This window comes from Centroberyx affinis, unplaced genomic scaffold, assembly GCF_046629955.1.
Source record: "Centroberyx affinis isolate AG114_WGS23_722 - 3 ecotype Tasmania unplaced genomic scaffold, CSIRO-AGI_Caff_v1 ptg000176l_1, whole genome shotgun sequence".
NCBI classification, from domain to species: domain Eukaryota; kingdom Metazoa; phylum Chordata; class Actinopteri; order Beryciformes; family Berycidae; genus Centroberyx; species Centroberyx affinis.
The window spans coordinates 285,284-309,829 of record NW_027278873.1 but is presented as its reverse complement, the minus strand read 5'-3'; the positions used below and the strand labels follow the sequence as shown (position 1 = coordinate 309,829).

The 24,546-nt window shown below is 42.5% G+C and overlaps 1 protein-coding gene across 1 annotated transcript in view; it reads right to left on the bottom strand.

Moving 5' to 3' along the window:
- The window catches only part of LOC139657517 (neural cell adhesion molecule 2-like), a gene marked incomplete at its 3' end in the record, with an annotated part of 287,231 nt that overhangs the window by 47,437 nt on the left and 215,248 nt on the right, over positions 1–24,546 (bottom strand). The window contains 1 exon segment of the mRNA XM_071535397.1: positions 4,756–4,830. Coding sequence (XP_071391498.1) covers positions 4,756–4,830 — 75 coding nt within the window.

The window sequence follows — 24,546 nt, the reverse complement described above, 5'->3', positions numbered from 1 at the left end:
ACCAACACATACAAGAGAGGTTTGTATCCTTGTGTTCCAGACATGTTTATGATCCTCCTTAGCGGTGAGGGAGCAATATAAAGCAACTGAGATACTGAAGCCGCTCTCAACCTCCTCCGAAAGGCGGATTATTGACTCGACGTGCCCCATGGCGCCAAAATTAGCCGAGCGCACGCCCAAACACTCCCACGCCCCTGTGTTCTGGCCCACATTAGCCCGCACTGGTAGTAATTGATTCAGGTCTCGAGGGAAATAGATAGCAGAGAGGGGAAAAAAGAGCTGTGTGGGGCAGGAGGGAAGAGATCATCCCACAGGTCAGCATGCATGTGTGTGTGTGTGTGTGTGTGTGTACGTCTAGCTTTAGGATATCAATTAACGCCAGAGTTAACAGCAGAATTAAATAACTCTCTCTCTCTCTCTCTCTTTCTTCTTCTGCTGTAGCTGCAATTTCATGCCAATGGACACAGCTAGGTCTGCTGGGACGGTCAATGTCATGTACATGGTCAGCCTGTGACCTGCCCTGCTCCAATTAGATCACACTGTATCGAACGGTGGCCCGTCTGGAGAAACCCACACAGAAAAACATCATGGCTGCTGGAGCTTGTTTGACTGTTGCTGCTGCCTCTCTTCTCCTTTACCGGCAAACGGTTGCAACTTTTATGTGTGATGAACCCCGGCTCATTTAGACTTACAGGAGACCCATTTTACATCAGAAACCGTTTGATCACCAGGGACTTTTTGGATTCCAAACAAAATATCTAATTGACCCCTATTATGTAATAAACCATTTTAAAACTCTGAATGCAAAGATCAGTAATCGGTAAAAAAAAAATAAATATATATATATATATCTCCCATAATGTTCCTGCTTTTCCATGCTTGGTCACATTTGTAATGAAGTTATCTAGGTGATATTAATAGATATGCATATTGTCGTATATTTATAGCACTTTTGAAGAAAAATACATCATAAAAAACCCCAATAAATAAATCTACTACTATTAAATAGTGACTTTTCTTTACATTGGTGACTGTTTGAATCACCTTCATTACTCAGTAGACTTCATACAGTAATATTTTGGATCAAATAGTTAGCAGTATTTAGCAATAAGATGTATTTTAGTGTATCTTGTTTGTGTATTTATCTATTTTGATATGCCACACTCCTGCAGCAGTGAATTCTATACATAAAACCATATGGTGAGATTTATTTGCATTAACAAAACATCCAATAAATAGATCCTGAATAAGCTATGAATGGTGTGTATGTGCATCTGTGTGTGCTGATATAAATGAACACAGCCGCATACAGCTTTACACTATAATGATCTCTGATTGCTCAAGCCCATAATGTAGTGGGCTTTTATCATGCTGTGGAGAAGCTGTAGCTATTATTGTGGCAGTATAGAGTATCTCTTATTGTACATACAGATCATACGTCATACAGATGATCCTAACCTTTCCCAGAGCTGTGATAGAAAAACACCAAAGAAGGAACACATGGGTGAAAGGTGACATGAGCACAAATGCAGTTTCTCTGTCTTTCTTTCTCTCTTTCACAGACTCCTATAGAGCCAGCCATTTTCTAAAGACAATCTTTACAGCCACTTTCTCCCTCATATTCTGCACCTGTTTTTCTCTCTGTTCACACACACTCTGTTTTCCTTTTCTCCTCCTGACCCTCTCTACCTTCGTCTTTTTCTCGCCTAGTCCACCATGCCCTCAATTCAAACCTTCACTGCGAAAACATCTTCTCAGAGCACTCCTCTATGATGGCATAAAAAAAAAAATATTCAATACCGAAAGGAAATGAATAAAAGCTAATTCTGCTCAAGGGTCTTGCATTTCTTTTAAAAGCAAAAATCTAATGAATAGGTGACATGTCATTCACTCTAACAATGAAATATAAAAGGAGCATTGAAAACGAATGCTGAATGGAGGCTATTCTGTGGACATGTATTAATTCTTAATGTTTGTACACTGAAGAAAATGTGCAGTCTTAACAGGTAATTTCAACCTGTATTAAGTCTATAATTCTTAGAAATTAGAATAGAATTCTTAAAATGAGTGAAAAAGTCTTCTAATGGGGAGAAATTTTGCTTTTGCTTTTTTTTATTAGACAGTTCAAAGTAGAGAGGAAGGATTGGGAGATAGAGGCGGACAAGATGCACCAAAGATCCTGGGCCTGATTCAAACCCACTTTTTAATGAGAGTTCTCCGTCCGGAGAGTCTTGATACGTCCGTTCGGACGGACAAATTTGTCACCATCCGTTTAGCAAATTAGAGTTGTTCCTACGTTTGTTTTGGCAGCAAAAATGGCAGCAAACACTGAGACACCATCCTCTTATTGTATGACTCATCATCAAAGATAAAAGGGAGAAAGCCTGGTATAACATTGGGATGAGTGAAGGTTTTCCAGGTCAGTTTCATTGTTTAACTGTATAGTCTGTTTGTCCATTTTCTTTTTAAATTTTTTTTATTGATAGTTTTTGATATATATATATATGACAAGAGGCTAAACACTGACATACTACATATACGTACTGTTGGACAATGTTAGACAACACTAATCTTTAACATAAAACAGCAGTGTACAACACCATGTACAATACAAAATAAAACAGCAAAATAGCCTATTTTCCAAATATGATCTTATAAAGATCCAGGGTCCATCATCTCCATGGTCATATTCAAAGAGGGCTGAGGCTGCCTGTTCTAAGTCTTTTAACCAATTGTCAATACTAAAGCAATTTGATTTATGTAATTTCCAATTAAATTCATCATAATAATACGTTTAACTGACAAAAAAGCTTATACAATGATGCAGTGCTTAAGCTTTGACTGTATATTTTCTACCCTTGTGCCTAAGAGGCAGACTACTGGACACTGGGGTATTTTCACATTTTAAAATTACCTTATTCCAAAAGCTCCTCACTGCAGGTGACTACGTGTTCCTACCTCTCCATAGCCATGCCAGCACAAATGTGAAAGGGAATGATCCATTTTCTTTATTCTACATGGTGTGATATAAGCCCTACGCACAACTTTTATTTGTAGAGTTTTGTATCTTACACATTTGGATAAAGCTGTTGTGTTTTTTAAAACAGTCTCCCACTGTGCTCTGGTCAGGGATACGTCCAAGTCCCTCTCCCATTGATGTGTAATGGGAGATAAGCTGTCTGAAGAGGCAAGTGACAACAACTTATATAGTGCCAAAACTAATCTCCTCCCTGAGGCAATCCCCCTCAATTTATTGTCCATATCTCTATTAAACCATGTTCTTTGAAATAAGGAACCTTAAGATGGATCTTAATTGTAAATATGATAAAAATTCAGCATCTCTGTTCTGTATGTTTGTCCATTTTCTGATGGATCAGTGTGGCCGCCCTCTTATCCCACTGAGCCACTGGGACGCCCTGATTTGACTTGTTTTAACTGGTTTCAACAATTTTTTTCACAAAATGAGTGATGTTACCTTGGAACAGAGTTATCTGCTTTATTTTAATATACTGCCAATTGTTCCATGCAAACTTCTGAAACAAGCTGATTTGTATTGAACAAGTGAATTGATCTCACCCAGGACTCAGATCCCTTTCTTTCAAAAACAAAATCAGTCCTGTTCTGTTCTTTTCACAACCAGCTAAAACCCAGTGTTTGTGAATAAACAGGTAATTGCCTTCTGTGAATGAGAATGCTTCTCTCTGTTCTTTCCTCTTTTCCCAATCCATATTTATGTGAGCCCGATTCCTACAAGGGGCCCGAGCATCTCGAAGCCAAAAAAGTCACTTTAAGAGCGTCGTTCTTTATTTATTTTGCTTGCAGCTTCATCTTAGTCTCGCTGGGCTTTTCGCTTCTTTACAGTGACTTTTCCGCCCCGCTTTTCAACCCACTCTAGTTGACAGGACTGCACACGGAGAGAGCGTGTGAATGGTAAAAATCAGCCTTAGCGCAACTGCTCTTTACACAAATGGTGTAAAAAGCCGAAAAGAATGCACAGAATGACAGAGACGCTCACTCCCACGCATTTGACGGTGGATGGTGGCTACTTATCTCCCACCTCCAACGCTCTTTTTTTTACCTCAATGCCTCCTCTATTCCGCTCGCTTCCGTCTTTCGATATTCTCGGCGAATGCTTTTACCTATCCCCCGCCGCCATTCAGCTCTACCTTTCAGTTCCTTCCTCCGTCAGCGCTGCCTCTGCCGCCCATTTTATTCCATTCAACTCTCTTTTTCTACCCCTCCTCCTAGACGCACGTTAGACCTCCACGCCACCCCACCTTCCCCCCCCCGCCACACACCCCGCCATGCTCCTCCCAGTGTGTCTCTAGTCCCTTGGCTGTTAGCTCCATGCTGGGTGGGCTGGCAGGAGAGAAGAGGCAGCCAGCAGGAGGCGGGCCGGGCCTGCCAGAGCGTGTTGCCACCCCACCGAGCCACTGGCACAGGCATCAGGTTCTCTGTTATGGGGAGGCTTGATACGGAGAGGGGGGGGAGATAGAGGGGTGTCCCCAGTGTGGATCCAGTCATGGCGGGGTGAAAGAGTCACTTACCATATGGACGAGCATGGATTGTGTTGCGTTCAGTGTCGCGCAAAGAGCAAACACACTTCAAAAGCGCTTTTCAAACTGATATGAGACCCCCCGCAGCATCTCCATCCCCCCCCAGCCCCCCAACACACACACACACACACACACACACACACACACACACACAAACACACACACACACACAAACACAAACAGTATGGGGCTATCTTACCTGTGCAGATGAAGAACTTAGACTCTCCAACACTTAATTCCACTTTGTTGAGGGATATGGACACCTGGAGGGCAGCTGTCAGGGAAAGAGACAGAGAGAGAGAGAAAGGGAGACAGAGAGAGAGAGAGAGAGAGAGACAGAGAGAGAGAGAGAGAGAGAGACAGAGAGAGAGAGAGAGAGAGAGAGAGAGAAGATGCATGTGTTATTACACTAGTAAAAGAAAGAGGAAAAAGGATTTTCATGGTTTCCTGTTGATGATTGGATAGACACAATCATAAACAATTTCTCAGAAAAGCATCAGTCTCTTTCACATTGTGGCTCATTTCCTTCTTTGTAGTTGTGTTTTATATTATCTGTGTGTCACAGATCCTTTTTGTACCTTTTGTGTGTCATCTTGTTGCATCTTGTTGTCTCAAAATTGTAAGTAGTGTGGCGCTTACTTAATCGATTATATTAAAATACTCTTATACATAAATATAAAGGCTCTTCAGAATCTCGCCAAGTTTACAGCCACTGCTAGTATAAAGCATATTGTTCCTGTTGAATAGAAGAATTCAAACACAATTTCTCCAAACTTGCTAACTGCTTTCAAAGTTACTGTTCAATGGAAGTGAGCTATTTCTCCAAACAAAGCTCTGGGACAGATTGCATTGATGGATTTTTATAAGGCACATGGCTAGTTGTGACAAGTGCGTTTGTCAGTTTCAAGCTGAATGGGATCCTTTCAGCTGAAGTAATGGCATTTTTGATCATCTCTCACAACAATATGCATTCAACAACAGCGGAGTAGGAGCTAAAGTAGCAGAGCAATGACAGAGATCGGCAAAGAACTCAATAGCAGTGGTATTTTCCTTTAGTGACAAAAACTCTTCATGTAAAACTCTCTCCGTCTGAATTACAAATTGAGTCCCTAACACACGTAGCAGCAATAAAGACCCTCTCTAGTGCAGACAAAGGTTAACTGGAAATGTCCTTGGCATACCATTTAACAGACATCCATTCCACCTAATGACCCACAGTAAAAAGGGACAAAAACCCTCGCAATGGATGGCAGTGCCACAAGGTTACAGTCTGCCAGAAAGTCGAGCAACAATCAGACCATTCGTCTGCGCTGCCCTATTGTAACCGGCACTATATCGCCGGACAAAAGGGGCTCTAGTGCATGTTTTATAAGGTGGAGGTGGAAGGTAGTTAGCATGGCGTTAAGGTTTTCTTGTTGGAATAAGAGCGTGTCTCCATCTTGGCTGTCACTTAATGGTCAATAGGGAGAGAAAGAGAAAGAGAGACAGATGCAGAGAAAGGGAGATACAGACAAAAAAAGATATATATATAGAGAGAGAAAGGGAGTATGGCAGCCCAGCAAGGTGGAGCTGGAAGTGGCTCTAATGTGATGAGAAGTGATTGGCAACCCAGCGGGGAGAGGAGTCATTTTTAGGCCGTCCCTCAGCACAGCGGCAGTATTACCATTTCTCTGTGTGAAGCGTGCCAATAGAAGATAGTTGATCGGCCTGTAATATTTGAGGCTTTCCTACTGTAAGTGCCTCATTCTCAGCCCTTGAGAGCTTTAAACCTAGGTAGTAATAGCAGCTGAGTTAGGATCAAACACGAACCACAACACTAACCACCTTTGATCGCCGCACTCACTTGCTGTCATATTTTACTTTCCCTTCTCCCAATTTTCTCTAACAGTCTAGACCCCAATTTTGTCTCCAAATCTGAAGATATTTTTGCTGTTAGATACGATTCATTCTTCTACCTTCCCTAATTGCGTTAACTTCTTGTAAATGAAACAATGGTGAAGTTTAACAATTCATCAATTTGCTGGGGACCCCCTGGAATTCCCTCAAGGGCTCCTGGTGGTCCCCAGACCCCATGTTGAGAACCACTTGTCTACCACTGTGTACTGTTCACAGTACACAGTACACAGTACACAGTACACAGGTAGTTGGAAATGTGTGCACAGCCAATGAAACATTAGGTGTATGAGTCAAAAGTGCTGTGATTCCGTGGTGAGGAAAGTTAGAAACCTAAGAAATCCCACATGCACACACACATACTCTCACAGACAAACTGAATAATACTGTAATGGATGTTAATTCTCTCTACAACGCTGAAAATTAACAGTGGAGCTCAGGGCGCCTGTCAATAATTGAGGAAATGATGACATGATTATGTGCAGCTTCCCGGGGGAAGATGGCTGCAGCCAGCAGCAGCAGCAGCAGCAGCGACCGAAACACTGACACCACTTTCAAGCAGCAGTATCACTGAGAGCCATCTGCCATGGTACCAGGCCGTCTATAGATGGCAGTAGGGGGACACTGCCACCTTTCCGACTGGTACCTGAGCAGGCTGCATGATGAAGATTGGGATCCGCCTGCATCAACCTATTTGATCATTCCTGCTGTCAAACTCCAGTGTAAAACATTAAACAGTCACTGGCAGAAACTCTGACACACACACACACACACACACACAGGGACAGGAGAGAGCGAGTCATGTAAGACACGTTCACCTCACAAAGCTTCTACATTCACATGCGCACTCAAACACATTCAAATACACATCCAATCCCATACAATGCAACCCCATGTACAAGAATGCACCTACCCACACCCATACAGTACACACACACACACACACACACACACACACACACACACACACACTATTTGTAATGGATGCAACTAGTATTCTGAGGTTGATTCATCTTGTCTATTTAACCCAGTGTGCCTCCACATTGCCTCTGTCTGACTTAAGGCAGATTCCAGTAAACGCTTAGTAGTTTAACGGATTTCAATTATTAATTGATCCAGGTCTGTCTGTTGTATATGGGATTGACCAAGTAATAAATTGTTCAGAAAACCCTGTGGGCAAAAGGTAAAATGGAATAAACTTGTCTGTGCTGGAATTATCAGTATGAATATAATTAACTTGAGTACAACCTTGTAAATCTAACCATTTGGATGACTTTTTTTTAAAGTTGAAATACACACAGCAGTCCCCACAGCAAATAGCCATTGACATTTTAATGAGAATGCTGATTGAATTTGAAATATGACATAGGAGAATATGTTTATTCAACTCTATCTTGCCTGGTGGGGACACAGAGAAGTGCTAATTATATCAATTCTCAGGAATGCAATGCTGTCTGCTGTACCCACTCGCTTATTATAGAACTTGGGTCAATATGTTATGAGCTAGGAAGACATTTCAAGGCAATTATCAGCTCCAATTATTAGCTCCTCCAAGAAGTGTTGGAGACAAGCAAAATAAGGCGGCAAAATAAACCATTGATTGCCATTTGTAATGTGTCTGAGTCGGTCGATACCATTCTTGACGTGCCAGTTTGCCTAACAATGCATATTGACTGTGTACAGCCTTATGGAAATCTAATCACAGGGATCTGAGTCTAGCTTCTGCATCTGTGTCACAACTTGAACTATTTCAGCATCAATAGTGAATTCTCAGCTCAAAGACACAGAATTGTCGCCATATCCGACACAGCGGGGGTGATGGAAGCCACAGGTTAGAGAAGCAGGTTTGTGACCAGATGGCTGTCGGTTCAAATCCCCCAAACAGCTAAGATTCCCTTCTTCAATCAAAGATGTACCGTTGAGCAATTGCACTTAACCCCCAAATGCTCCAAATCTGCACTAGGCATGATTTCTACATAGAAATACACCTGTCCTATACGCATAAATCACAAGTGAGGCAGCAACAAAGGAGAGTGTTGCATCCCCACTAACTGAGATGCTCAAGATTCTCCCTTTTTGCCCAAAATTAATTCTGGTGTTGGGTATAGACACTTCTCCGCCCACAAGAAATGATGAATCAGAACCTAAGAACTGTCTCCTGAGAGAGCGAGGGCTTCGTCCACAGAAAGCTGGACTCATCAACGATAGATTGATCACTTGGTGAACATGAGTGAGCTGTGTGCAGATTACTGACATCACGATACGATGATTTCTGGGTATTGAAGTTCAAATTTTCCAACCAGTTACCTCTCGCTGCCATTTGGAGGCGCCACCGTGCGAAGTTGCCTCGTGCGGCTTTAACTCATCTGTTTGAAATTTCCAATAACAACGCCACATGATGAATGGCCTTATATTCATCAAACGAGGGTCAGTCAAGCTCACCAAAACCAGCGGAGCAGGAGGTGCTGACTGAGCTGGCCCGGTGACATCATTCTGCCACATCTGGAGCCAGTGCAATAGTGTGCAAAACTTGCCAGCAGTTAAGACAGTGTGACTAAATCTAGAGCAGACTATGGCAGGCTAAACGCATCGTTGCATTTAGCAGGCTAAATCCAATGTTTGATTGACAGAGTGCAGAGTGTCCAATCAGCTGGCAGGGAAAAGGATGGGATTCTGTAATCCTGTACTGCATAAAAAGCTCCATTATAGCCATGGCCAAATAAAATGCATGACACAGAACGCGCGCTCGTGTGTGTGTTTGTATGTGTGTATATGTGTATGTATGTGTGCTGTATGTGTATTTGTGAGTGCTGTATGTGTATGTGTGAGTGTGTGGGGGTGTATGTGTGCTGTATGTTTTTACATGTGCTTTTGTGTGTGTGTATGTGTGTGTGTGTGTCTGTGCGTGTACATCTGTCAGTGTGTGTGTGTGTGTGTGTGTGTATGTATTAAGCACACAGAGCAGATAGGCCCTGAGGCAAAAATGCTCTGCTTTAATTGTCTGTGATTTCGTGGAGGAGTTGAAGGGAATTCTTCCCTTGAACCACAGACAGAGAGACAGAGAGAGAGGGGCAAAGAAAAGAAGTAAAAGAGTGGGAGAGCAAGAGCAAAAGAAAAGAGGGAGATAAAATACTAATTACTATGTTTTGTATTCGCCAAACCTATGTGTCTTGTGCATTCGTTCAAAGGTGCTAGCAAAGGCAGGGAAAATAATGTCCAGAAGGAATTAAATTACCTCCCGCTAAAGAGAACTAAAAGGAGTCCACATCCTTCAGTCCTTTTCTTATAGAAATTGGTGACTTGAATTTTCTGTTTGTTCATTTAACATTCATTTAAGAAGACAGGCAAATGAATGATCCCATGGTAAGCTGTAATGGGCCAATTCACGTATCAATCCGTCATTTGAACGATACTGTCAAGTGAACGAGTTGAGTCAGTTCACCAATGGAAGAGAATGAAAATGTAAAATCGTTCGCTGTCTGTGGCTGGACTGCACAAGTTCAAATACAGTATAAGGGAGCAAGTATTTGGGATAAAGACAGTTGTTATCTGCCTACTGTATCTTGGCAATGACTTCAATGACATGCAGGCTGGCTATTCCGCAAAATAGGCGTAATCAACCTACGTATGACTTCATGACGCCCGAGTGATGCTGTACGATTCGTTCAGCAGTTCAGTTGCTAGTGTGTGGCTTTGTATCTTAGATGCTGAAATTACATCTTTTGTTCGGACTGAACAAACTGTTCAGTTGCTGTTGCAGACTGAATGAATCATTCAGGAAGGTAGGCAGTGCCTCCTTTTTGTCAAGAGACATGATGCAGAGTGATTTGTTTTAGTCTGTTCAGTGGTTCAGTTGCTGGTGTACATGTTAGTAGCTCACTTGCTGTATCAGGATGAGTGAGCGGTTTGTTCGTTTAGTGGATTCGCAGTTAACTTAGTGAACAAACTCTGTACATCGCTGCGTGAGCGTTTAACTCTTTTCACTTGAATGGACATGATAGCAAGTATGGCCACTGGCTGCCCAAAGTGCTTTTTGCTATGAAACTGTCATTTTCACAAAGGTGAATCAAGTGAACCGGTCCAGAATCAATTCACTACACTCGGGCAGCCTGAAATAATCGAGTTAAAAAAGAATCAGTCTTCCCACCACTAATGGCAAAAGGCTAAGGGCTTTTGAGGGGGGGCATGAACTGCTGGAATAAGGAGTATACTGTATTTTGATGTAAAAGAGAAAGACACAAAGAGATATATGTGTGATGAGCCAGCTCTAATGATGACCCAAGCCTATGAGGCGACACAGAGAAATGATATTCGGGGAAGTAAGGAGTAAATTATCTTTCTCAGAGACAGACAATATTGTGAAATTCATTGCACATTCATTTCCTCAAGTGCAGACAGAGAGCTTTGAGTAGAGGGACAGCGCTGTTGCTTGATATTACAGTATCACGATTTTTAATTTCACACAGAATGGAAAGTTTTTGCCAATTAGTTTTCGCCAACTTTGCCGTATACGTTTTCATCTCAAGTCGCTGTTTTTCCCAGCTTGTCTAAGTATACCTCTCTGTGTGCCTGCCAAGCTGGCTCCCTGTCTATCCCTAACCCTATATATCTGTCTGACTGCATAACCACTAGCCTGCCTTCATGCTTGAGAGGAGAGGAGAGGAGAGGAGAGAGAAATAAACGGAAAGGAAAGAAGTAAGCAGGAGAAGAGAGGAGGGGAGCAGAGAGTAGAAAGGAAAGGAAAGGGAATAAGTGGACGGGAGAGCAGAGCAGAGGAGTGCGGTGGTTCTACTCACCGAACCATATCCAATCGTGCCGACATACAGTATCAGCCCATGTGTACAGTCTCAGGCGCAACCCACAGCTACCTATTATCTTCTCTCCCTCACGCACACCTTCTCTGTATCTCTGCCTTTCATTCGCCGACTGCTTTCCGATTTCTCCCTTCTTCCTTAAGCCTCTTACACCTCGGGCTGCAGCGGCCGTGATGGACCTCTCACTGTGTGTGCACCTCAAAACCCACAACCTCCCAACAATGCAGACACACACACACACACACGCGCACACCGTCATGCAAATACACAGCAACAAGCATACACAAACTCATAACCAAACAAACACTCCAATGGTAAATATGAGTGAGTTCCTTCTGAAGTGATAAAACCTGACCTGGTCCGGCCTCAAAGGTTCCTTACCCTTTCAAGGATGCCCTTTCATAGGCGACCTGTGCATGTACCTGTGAATGGCCCCATCTCCCATTGTAGACCTGGGAATACATCAAAGTCCTGTACAAAGGATCTATCCCAAGCCACTACACACACTGAGCCAGAAGGATGAATACTGACTCTTGATAGCTCTACTCAAATTTGATTTTAACACTTGCATTATCCATCATATAAGTCAAGCTCAAGGCCATAGTAGTTTGCAATTGGTGATTGACAGTGAACCAACTGTCTAGGGATTTCATGGACCGCCATGGTTAACATTACTGACTGCTGTGGTTACATGTCCATCATCTCAAAAACAACATTCCAGTAGAAGCATAATGGAGTCACTGTCCTTGAATAACTCTTGCATTCCAGGAGTTATTTTGTGATGAAGTGTTGTAATTTACTATTTCGGTGTACACACTTTCCCTCATCCTGCCTCGTCTACTTCTACTTCAGTTAGTGATTTCCTACATTTCCCAGAATGCCTTTCAACACCCCCCCCCCCCGAGAAGGGGCATGAACTTGTTGCATTCAGCTGTGGGTTATATATATGTAGGTGGAGAGAGCGATAGCGATGGCAGAATGAGTATTTCTAGTCGAGAAAAAGTGGGTTCTTCAGTTGGTATCTTTGCCTCTTCTGCAATGGATCTTCCTGAGTGATTGTTTTACACTGGTGCAAAATGGTGAGTCTAGAAAGAAGCCATTGCTCTTTGATTCTGAGGGACTGACACTAAGACCTGATGTCTACAATTGATGTTTTAGATAGATTACATTTTTTTCTGCTGTCAAACCCCATTGAAATCTAAACATAATGTCATGTCATCTACGTTTGGCCAGTCATCCTCGGGATTAAGAAAAAATACACCACCAAACAACCAAATGGGCACAGAAATGCAAGTTACATCCCAAAACTACACTCTAACAATGCAACAAGGTTTAATAAACATGAAGAAAGTGATTTGCTTAAAAATAATTCAGCAGTATGACTAGTTTTTGCCGGACCGCAGAGCAGGGCCGGCCAATGGGCTACTAGTATTTGTCCCTAACTGACTGACTCACTGTATATCACCACGGCTGCCACAAAATCAAAAGTCGGTCAATGTATAGAAATTGATCTAAATTGATCTCTAATGCGTGTAATGTGTGCATCACGTCACGTCTGTTATTTGGCGATGCACAGACCAGCAGCATTGTAGGCTACTCAATCCAACAGAGTCTCCCGATGTGGAAGCTAAAGTCAAAATTCCACAATTTGTATGTGTTAGAAACGGGATTTGTAAACTGTAACGTGTTAATCTGAGATGTGTCAAACTGCTTAACACTCAGAGCTAACATGAGTGCGGAGAGAGTGGATGTCACTGGATGCTGCTGCAACTGTAGGTAAGGACAAGTAATCCCATGCACGTCTTTTTTATCTTCTGTTCTCTGGGTTATTGTCTGTCTGTTATATTTTATGCTGTTTTAACTCACATGCTGTCAACGCACATGCTTTGAATTCTTTTTATAATGTTCTGCGTATCATGCACGTCTTTTATCTTCTGTCCTCTGTATTATTGTCTGTTATTTTTTATGCTGTTTTAACTCACTTGCTGTACAGCACTTTGGTCAACTCTGGTTGTTTTTAAATGTGCTTTATAAATAAAATTGACTTGACTTGACTATTGAAATTAATTGCAGTCTACTATGTGTAGATTCAGAGCACTTTCCATTCAATTTTCTGCCACAGCACCAGTTCCACCATACAATGGCAGTGAATGGAGAGAGAAAAAAATGCAATTCTCCAAAATCCTCTCATGGAGCAACAGATAACAGAGAATCACAGATTTTGGGGTTTTATCATGGCCAGGAAGCTACACAACCCAAGGTACTACCAAAGTTCAACATCACTTTAAGGGTGCTTATTGGCTCACTTTAGATCTTGTAGGAACCCCCAGTGAACCCCACGTTTTTGGAACGTTCTTGGTTAATTACTGTCAGGGCTTATGAACCATTTACAAAGGGGCTCTTCAGTGAACCTTCCTCTTTGTTTGCAACTAGAAAAGCCCCTAAAGAAACCTTGAAGCGCTTTTAGTTTTTAGAGTGTAGAGGAATACGTCAGAGCTTGCTGTATTCACGGGTCAACAAAATATCAAGGTAAGTCATTCAGTGATTTTTCATAAGTGCAGAATGAAATGCCTCTTTTACCAATGAGATCGTTTCATCAAAACGACTCGTAGTATCAAGAGCACTCCACCATTTGCTGAAACAGGATGTAAGTCCTCAAAAGTTATGAAGCTGTCATCATGTCAAGCTGGAAAGCTGTGAGAAAATGACAGTAATATTCTTTAAGGACCAAAGGACCATCCTGTCAGCTCCGACCACAGCCAACACCAAACCCCTTGAAAGACAGTACAGTCAAACAATCAAGGCTATATCAGAGGGCAGATGAGTTGTCAAAAGGTAAAATGCATATGTCGTTTTCCCTTTTTCCCATGGCTTGTTCCCTTCCAAGTGGCGATGCAATCATCCATCAGCCATGACAGAAATAGTGGGGTTGACAGCTAGGCCTCCATTTCAGTTTTTCAATTGCTACCTTGCAATTAGAGCCTCCAAATGTCAAAGTTGCTGCCAGGGTGTAAAAGCAGTAATTCACGAAATCACGTCTACATGTGTACAAGCATATGGACATGCACACACACACACACACACACACACGTTCATGGACACACAACATACACCTCTCAGACAAGCATACAAACAGACAGCAATATGACCTTGGCATTGTCACATAACCCCCATCTCCCTTATCCCCCATCACAAAGATGATTTCTATCCCAGATTGCAGAGAAACTGGAGCGTCACACTGCGATAGAGTAAATCCCATTTGCTCGGATATTGTGTTCATATTTATGGAAACATAGGAAAAATGGGGCCTGTAAACATAGGTGCAAGATAATGTCCTTATCCCCGCTCTCTTTTCCAAAATAGAAAAGATAGATGCTCCACTGGAAATTATTCAGGAGCTATGTCTTTGCAGCCTTTTGGCTTTGACCATTTGTTAGGTATTTTTCCAATTCTTTCTTCCTTTCTCTTTCTATCTGCGCTCTCGGGTTGCTCTGTGTCTAATCTATTAGTCTCTTTTTTCTTTATCTCTCTGTCACCCCACCATTTCTGTTTCTCAATTTCTTCCCTTTTATCCGTTCGCTCCCTCTCCTTGGGCTGCAACCTGTTTCTGCATATGGCAACATCAGCGAGTGTGGTTTCTGCATATGCCAACATCAGCAAGCGACTCAGAGAAGTCTGGGGCTATAATAAATCCAGGTATGTCATTCTGAGAGGCTGCTTTGCTCCACACCACCCTGCATTTCTCTTCAAGTCTGTTCCATGCAGCCTTTCTCTCTCAGGACTGGGCATAATATCCCACACTTCCTTCAGTGGTACAATTGATAGTCAGCTTGTGTAGCACATATTCAGATATATATCTATTTCATGATCAGATGCTTTCAAAACTACACTTATAACAACGTACGGGCATATATTCTAGGATTATGCTCAAGCAATCAATATCCATGCGTCCATCTATCACCTTGTCAGCCTATACGTGTCAGTCTTGAACACTAATGATGTGATGATCAGATGTAAGCTTGACGCAGGAACATAAATACAATGCTGTATAAGTGGAGCAGCACTGACACTGTTAATGAGTCACTAGCCGTTCCCTTTCCAAGGAATGTGGCAGTTTTTCCTAGGTATTAATAAGGTCATCCATCAAGAAGAAAAGGTTCCTGTCAAATGATTAGGGTAATAAAGCCAATTAAAATGACCGGCCATTTTTCCGAATACAGACAACCTAATTAAATATATATTAATATGAGGCCGCTTCTGCCACTTTAGTGTCGCTCTTTAATGCTTCACAGTGCGTCTGTGTCCCAAACACTCTCCTGGACGTCAGGAGAAAGAGGCCATTTTCAAATCGCGGGTTAATGTCACGGGCAAACGTGACATGAAAGAGTATTTTGACTCGGCTAATATTGTAGCATCTTGAACACACACACACATCCTGTACCTTATTAGCAGGTGCATGGTGGGCTGTCAAATCAGTGGCTAAGGGCGGCTTGCAAGCTGCTACTGGTCCTTTCCCAGGTAGCTAGTGACAGTCGTCACAGCTGGGGGTTTTTCTACTAGTGGTCTGAAAATGCACCAATCACACCAATAATTGGTATCCAGGCAAAAATACAGCATGGTGTTAGTGACAATGAGACCCTTACAACTAGTAGCTTTCCACCAGTGACCCAGCAGTGTAGCACCTGAACTACACAGCATACGCACGGCAGTTTAAGCTGCTACACCAGCTCCATTATTGTTCTGTCCACGGTCTGCTGGTTGTGTTGCGTGTATCTACAGTTTACCTATGGGTAACACAGTTATCTAGTTTTGTTTACAAGTTGTACTGTGAGGAACATTAATGTGCCATATAGAGCACTTATGTCTCTTTTTTTGAGAGTGTAGGTGTACTGTTGCCAAATAGAGGCTTCTCAGCACCTATCCATAGATAACCTCATGTCCAACATTTACTTAAGCGACACTGGTTCATGTATCCTCTATTTAGTTAACTGACATAGTGATAAATGACTGAAGTAAGCAAAATCTTAGCATTTATATACATTTATATGGCTAAAATATGTAACAGACAGATGCGTAGTTCATCAAAAATAGAGGTCATGCATATCTCCAAAGTTGCGGCTGTGATCTGGCTCTGTCAGCAGCCAGTGCAGCAGCTGCATTGAAGTAAATGGCTGCATATCTGATCAGACCCTTCCGACACAAACGGACAGAACAGAAACACAACCAGTGTAGTTAAGCCGTAACTCTAGCACTAAATAACATTTCTGAAGGTTTTGAGTCTGAGGTGGAAGTGTGTTTGTATTCATCGGGGCTGGTGGAGTCAATGGGAGCTTGGTATGGTCATAAGAGTTTTTGTTTAGTCAGGGAGAGTGGTGTGAGGGGGACGAGGGGTGAAAGATTTGCTTAGGATGAATCTGTTGAATTTCAAAATTTCCTGCAATTGAAAGAAATGCGGTATATCGATCTTCTGAAGGGGCTGACTGAGCTCACCTCGGCTCTGATTATTTCACTGGCCCTCCACAAGCACTGAGATGGGCAAACCCACATGAGTGATGTGAAGTTTGGCGCTTCTGTGGGAGGAGGTGACTCGCTTGAGTTCAGTGAAAAGTGATTCAATAATAAAACTTAAAGGCCTTAAAGGCAGCATCTGATTTCCAGGCACCGCCAAGGGAAGTCTCACAGGCTGTGGGGGAGAGAAAGTGCAACATTTGTAAGCTACAGACAGAGGAGACATGCAGTGTGTGTACACGCGCAACTTAGTGTAAAAAAAGAATGACTCATCATCAATACTAGAACACAAAAATGACTTATTGTAACAAATCCTTTATAAATAAATAACAGATCACAAATCCACGTTGGCAGAATGAGACCTGGAATTGCTTGTCTCAGGGTGGAAAATGGAGTATTCTGATTTGTTAGTAAGATCCATTCCTGTCTGAATTAAAGTTCAACATCGTCGTCTTACTTGCCATCACTGGAGCTGGTTCAAAGATGGCAGTTTCAGACCATACAATCAAAAGAGGCAAAATGTAAATTAAGGATGAGTGTCATGACTAGGCACAGCAGTCCCAGATAGCAAGAATTATGGCAGGCCACTGTCAGCAGCAACAGCGCGCATCTAGCAGCAAACAGTGGAGGCTTGTAGGCTTTTTGCCCGTCAGATTTACCAAAGCATGAAGGAGGCAAGAGGTTTCACCATTCTGCCGCTCCGCTCCTTCCTTCCGCTCACTCTCCTCACTCCGAGAAACCGCAGAGCAGAGGCAAATAAAAATAGAAATAATCCATTTCTTTGTTCAGCCATTTTCCTCAGCCGACTGCTTGTTTGGTGGATTCACAATATGAATCTAATGCCATCTTTTAGCATTTCCCAGACCCAAGTTACGTGTGCGGTGATGGGTTGGACTGAGGTGATGAGCTGGACTGAGGTGATGTGTTGGAGACTGATGGCCCTGAGACTTAGAATCTAATACCTAGGCCACAAATACAGTCTCAGTATATGTTATTCCCTTTCCTTCAGTAATAGATTCTCATTGTATGCTCTTAGTGCAGGATTGAACAAAGTCTTAAACAATGGACCATTTTATCACATTGCAGTGTCCCTGTGCCACGTCTGGACATATTCACCCTTGAGTAGTAACTTTCTGGGTGATCATCCTTGATTGCATAGACAGCGAGGTGACTGAACCTCATTTTCTATACTGTATAATGTGCAATCAGCTCACTCAAGTGTCACGATATCATCTCTCAACTGTCACCTTGCTACCAGCCACTTGCACTACTAGAGGGGACAAATGGCGTTTTTGAGCAAGACAACAATGGCCTGCATTGTAGCCATGCATGAGAGACAAAACCAGAAACTGCCCACAGGCTAAAATAGCACCACATACATTGCCCAAAATCAGTGTTGGTAACTTCATGATGACTGTTTGCGGGAACATTTTATAGTAAATTTTATTGTCTAATTCAAGGAACACACAACAATAGTTTTCAAGTAAAGAACAAAGTTACTAAATTTGAGAAATGCACAATTTGCGCCTCAATTAAGGAATGTGGTTGTACTGAACTTTTGGTATGCTGTACGGCTGAGTTCTCGCCTTCCTCTCCTCCTGTACTTTCCCCCCCAGAGACACCAAGTTCATCTACACCGAGGACCTAAGGTTTCCACCGAGGAAGAGTACTGAATTCAGACTCATCTTTATGGGACAAAGGGTTAGGAGAGTATGAGTGGAACTCAGGTTTCTTCATGGGAGCTCTTTTCACTACTATTTCCTCCTGCACTTATGTAAAACCTTTTGCCATTGTTTCTGCAGTTCAGGCTCAGTGTCACACATTTTCTTATTACTCAAATGGACCACAGAGGTCCTGAATGCAAAGTAAAGATTTACAAAGCTGCTATCTCCCAGCCCAAGATATAGGCCTACTCAATTGTGTTTTTATTCTGAGTTGAGAACTACTGTCTGTTCTTTGGACAGAAACTGTTATTTGGTCTCAGCTGCCCAATGAAGCGCTCTCTGACAATATGTGATTCTGCCAGTCAGGCTGCCCCAAAAATACAATTGTACATTATTGATTTCTTTTTTTTTTTGTTTAGTTTTTGACTGACCAGAAAACATAAATGCATCACTCAGAAACTGAAAGGAAGCTTTTCTACTAAATACATACATCAAGCACAGATGAGGGCATTTTCAAGATACAGTGACATAGATTGTCAAAATACTACAAGATATTATTATTGTATCTTTGTTGCTGAGAAACAACCTGCTCCAACCGTCTTTGCCAACAGTCACAGTACTAGTAGATGTCTCACCTGCACCATATGTCTTCCTTTTGATCAGCTTTTCCATGTTACTGTGGAATTCAGCATCAGAAAAGCCTCTTGTGGAGCAAACCAGAGGCAACAATCAAGGCTAATGATTGAGGTGAGTCTGTCCGCTACGCCTGTAAGTGCTGGAATCTTAATTCTCATTTCATTCATCCCAGACAATGAGTGAAGCAACACGTTTTTTTTTTCTGTGGCAAAAAAACTGTCATTGCCGCGGGGATAGAAATGGCGCGGCGGTGGGCTGATTATTCTCCTGCCACATCTTGCCAGTGGCTGTGACATGGCCATTATCTCAGGCCTGCGGATTAATTCAGCCACAAAGGAGAGGTCAGTGGCTCCTGCCAGGCCTGAGAGAGGCGACTCTGGGGATTATGCGAGGGGGAGTGGGGCAAGGAAGAAACGTCTTCCTCCAGCCTTTCAGCAATAAAATTCAAAGGTTTAAGGTCAACAGTCTCCCTAATTGGGAGGGTACATCCCATGACAATACCGGTGTCTTCCCACAGCGGCAGTTCACGATACGCCATTACAGCTGGATTTCCCTGCTAAACGAGCTGCATTGTAAACTGAATTACACTCATATTCTGAATTTCACTGCGGAATGGGATAACGCTGTGCTCACAATTTTAAGTATGAATTAGATCGGACTGAAAATCCCAATTACATTAAACCCAGAATGATGTTTACACAATGAGCTGCATGGCTGTATTATGCTATTAAATCCGGAGTGCATTTCAATATATCACATGGCTTACATGGTTATGATGGAAAATACAATGTATAGCATAATATGTGGATTCATATGAAATAACATTATTATGCAATCATAATTGTACCAATGGAACTTGCAGCATTTAACCAATAGATAGTATTTTTTTTCTATTAGAGCCCATTCAAATTCTGGGTAAATATGAGGACCTTTTTTACATTAGCTTTGACAAAAAAAACAAAAAAAAAACAACTGGTCACGGTCTAGGAGCTAATGACATTTCCCTCTCTGATCTCAAGATCAGTGCTTCAAAGCTTCAACCCTCTATTATTCACTTTTCAGCTTGTCCAATTCCTCCCACTCCAGCACACTCTTGTATTTCTATTCCCCTTTCTACCTATCACCCTTGATTTTACTCATGTCAGAGGCTTTCATCTTTCCCTTTTTTTGCTTCATTGTGCAATGAATTGCCTGTTCACCTTTTCTGATTTTCCTCCGGATATCATGTCTTTCTGTCTTTCAGTCCCTCCCCGCTCTCTCTTTCTCTTTCTCTTTCTCACCCTCACTCTGACAGTTTCATGGTTGTCCATCTGTTGTTCCTGACAGAAGCTGCCACCAACTGTCACCGAGGCTGTCACCACGGCCGGGCCAACCGGGGATTTAGGACGCCAGGGCAGGGAGCCACTGGGTCAAATCACGCCAGTATAAATATTACTCAAAACTATCTGTCCCTCTCTCCTTTCTGACCCCCTCTCCCCACCACTCCACCCCAGTTCTGCCACAGCGCCATCGGCATCATGAGGCAAATCCAGCACAGTCAATCAGAGCTGAGACACTTCACTCGTCTATAACTGAGCGCTATTGAACTTCATCACAACATACCGCAAGTCCTTAATTTCTACACATCATGTCTGTTGGTAAAGGAAGAAAAAGTTATATTACTGTCACATATTTACTTTAAATATGAATCTTCACACCGTAGCTGCAAATTTTCACACAGCAATCCTATTCTCATATTCAGGAAGAACTAAACGTCATTGACCCAAATGCGTCATGTACTTGTTTGCCTTGTCATCGTCAACTGTCTCATCCATTGGCTGGAGGTACATTTGTTTGTTTTGAAGAATCAATCCAGAAATTACGTGACCATCATCTGAAATATGGACATAATGCTTGGAACTTCCTTAATCCATCTTAACTCAAAATACTTTTACTTAACAAAATGTAGACAAACATTTTACAGTCCAAATACATGTCAAACTTTAATTTAGCTGTCACATACTGTCAGTCCTTATATCAGAAGACAGTAACTTTCCCATTGCATTTAATCCAGTAAATCACAACAGACTTAAAGGCAGTATGCACAAAGTCAGAAATGTGCAGGAATACGAGGTCTTATAGTTTTAAGGCTCAACACAAAAGGAATCCATATAGCGGGGGGCTGAATCCCACTTTCCATTCCACGCTCCATGCATTTACTCTCTCACTCTCTTTACTGTCACTTCCTCAGTCAAACCTCAGAATATAGGCAGCTTCTCCAAGCACCACTTAGTCAGTTTGAATTAAAAACATGGGGCGCATGGCCATAAATTACTGTAATTACGCTCTGAAGAGTGAATTTTCAATGTTTTTTTTTTGTTTTTTTTGTCGTTAGAACATGCATGGCAGATGTTACTCTGGAAATCGCTCCTTCATCTCGTCTCAGTGCGAAATGAGACATCATACCTGCCACCGCCAGCAGTAATGAGACAGCATGGTCAAGACTTACATTCACTGTCTCATTGTCAGTATTGTCGTTCTATTACTACATCCAGCTGTTTGAAGCACCGTGAGTCATTCCCAGGCATATTAAAACACCATTATACCAAGTCATTATACAGACTTGAGGATATCAACAAAACTCTAGGAAACACCACAGGTTCACCCGGTCCAGGGGGCAGGGGCAGTGACACCGAGACACAGGGTGAAGGAAAAGTAAGACAGAAATGTAGGAAGCAATGTAGATGTGTACCTGAGTTGGAGATCCATTACGTTAATGGCTAATTTACAACCATAATAAAAGCTGCTCATGTGACAGCAGTGACTTTGAAGAGCACCATTAAATCAGGTTCAGTATCAGCTTGTATATTCAACATACTCTCTCAAACTAGAGTCCATAGCGAGCATCTATTTTTTTTGCCTTTATTTATCCGAGAGCATTTGCTGGGCGTGCATGCTCTTTTTCAGCACTGACCTGCTTCACATTCACAGTGTTACTCACCCATACGTTCAGATATAGAGCTGCCTTGAATAACTGCAGTCTTCTATTGTGGGCCACTGAACAGCAATATCGTAGGCATTTGATGTTACCAGTAAACTTAACATCTTGAATGTCATGATGTATCATCTGTTAGAGAGGCAAGCAAAGCCAAGCGCAAGGATACAGTCATTTGCATATCGAATTAACAGATAGAATGGATATTATTCCACCTTCATGTAGATAGTCTCCGGTTAGAGACTTAACCGGTTGCCACTGGAGACCGCTTTCCTCTGCGGTCTGGGTAAATGTCAAGTTGTTATTCAATCTGATATTGTATCTTTGAAAATAAACAAAGATTCAAAGACTCATTGGAAGTTGCTTTAAAATGGGCAAATGCCACAGATGAAGGAATCCTATTGATCTCGGCTCACTTTGGGTTCATAAATCCTTCGCTGGGCTGAGGATATATGGTGCAGAATGTGTGAGTGTGCAGATAGATAGACAGATAGACAAATCGACAGATAGATAGATAGATAGATAGATAGATGTAGGTACAGTATGTGTGTGTGGACTGTTTTGTTCAGCAGCACTGGGTATTGCAGTAAGCACATTAAAAAGGAATCTGACATTGAGCTCATGGGTGAGTACAACTGCACCTCCCTCACCAACAACTCCCCACCACCTGCCCCCCCCCCCCCCCTCCCCCCACCCACCCACACCCCACTGATGGATGATAGCAGGGTGTGCATCTGCATACATAGCCTCAGCTCCGCATGGCTTTCAATTAGAACTGTCAGCAACATGCACTCAGCGCCCCACTGAGATAAAGGTAGGCAAACAAATCAATATGCATGGAGGCAGGCATTCCTCTAAAACTAACACACACACACACACACACACACCTACACACACACACACACACACACATACATATCTTACGCCACATTCACACACATATGGACACAGTTTGCATCACAGTCGCGCATACATACAGGATACACCCACCCGCACAAACATGCATGCAATCGCACGTATATATATCATATTCATACACATACGCACACAAACACACACAAACATACATTGCATTCGTACACACGCAAGCGCACATACAGCACACCACTGCGAGTATCCCTGACTTGGATAATTGTCACCGCTGTAACTCGAAAGACAACATATCCCCCAGCTTTAGAATTAGCATATTCATTATTTAACTGGGGAGCAGCTGGCTAATTGGCAAATGAAATGCTTTCAATAACGTTCACATGAGAAGCAGAATTTGATTAAACTGAATCTAGGGAACATACCAAAAAAGGAAACGAATATAAATGAGCATGTGGAAAAAAAGATAACTTTTGGGACACAGGCAAAGTGACAGTCTTAGTCATAAACACTGCCATTGCACAGACGTGATGACTTTGCTGTGTTTGTGGTCCACAATAAAGTGGTCCACAGTCAACAGAAATGCATAAAAACATGGCAACAATTACTACAATTTCCCATCCGGCGCTACTTCTGTATTCTCTGAAAAAGAGGAAGGGTATCATAGCTTCGTTCTGGCGCAGGTACTTCAGTTTTAATGGACTACCAAAGCCGACTGACTCATGTCGGCTTTCTAAATCAGAAAGGAAGGAGGAGGGGGCGGGATGGGCTCGTAAAAGTGCCCCCACGATTCTCGTCTCCGCTCATTCAAGTTAATGACACACACTCTCCGGCCATATATCAGGGTCTGTTTGATCCTGGTCTGGGATATTAAACTTTGATGGGCCCCTGCCTTCACTACTCCCTGCCTTACTTTGCAGAGGACAGTGCGGGGTTAATGCGCTACATACTTCCCATCTGATAGCCAACAAGAAATGCCTGAGTCATATTCATGCAGATGGTTTACTGGATATGACTCATAAATACAGAAGTAAGTGTTGGCATCAAGCTGAAGAAGTTTCTTTCCAAAATGTTACACATCTATTTTGGTAATTTTGCGACTTGTGATTCACGACAATAAGGTGGCATGAGTGTCAGCGGGGTGGCAAAAGAGTATCAAAAGAGTAGCAAGAAGCACCGGCCTGCAGCAGAGCAGTGGGGCGGTGGTAGAAGCAGAGGAGAAGGGCGATGGAAGGGTAGAGCAGAGATCGGTTGCTGTGCTGATGGGCCACAGCAGCAGAAGCTGCTGGTGGCTGTCAGTACACATCAGCTAAGATACATATAGTTGGTACACTGAGGTTAGCAACACTGTTTGCTGTTTGCTGGCAGCAAACCACTGGTGGCTGCTGTGTCACAGCCACTAGTGGCTTGCTCCTGTAAATGTTTGTCAGATTTCAAAAGTTGGTGTGCTGTTGCGGTGGGTGTACTGTCATTCCTCCATTGGAGAGAAAGCTTCTGAATAGAGGATAGCGGCTTGGAAGACATCCATTAGTCACTGATGTTCTGCAAGGTGTTTGCTACCTGGGAAACTTTAGTAGAATTCTACACTGCTCAGTTTTTCCAAAGTGAAGCTAAAGAATACATTGACCCAAAGG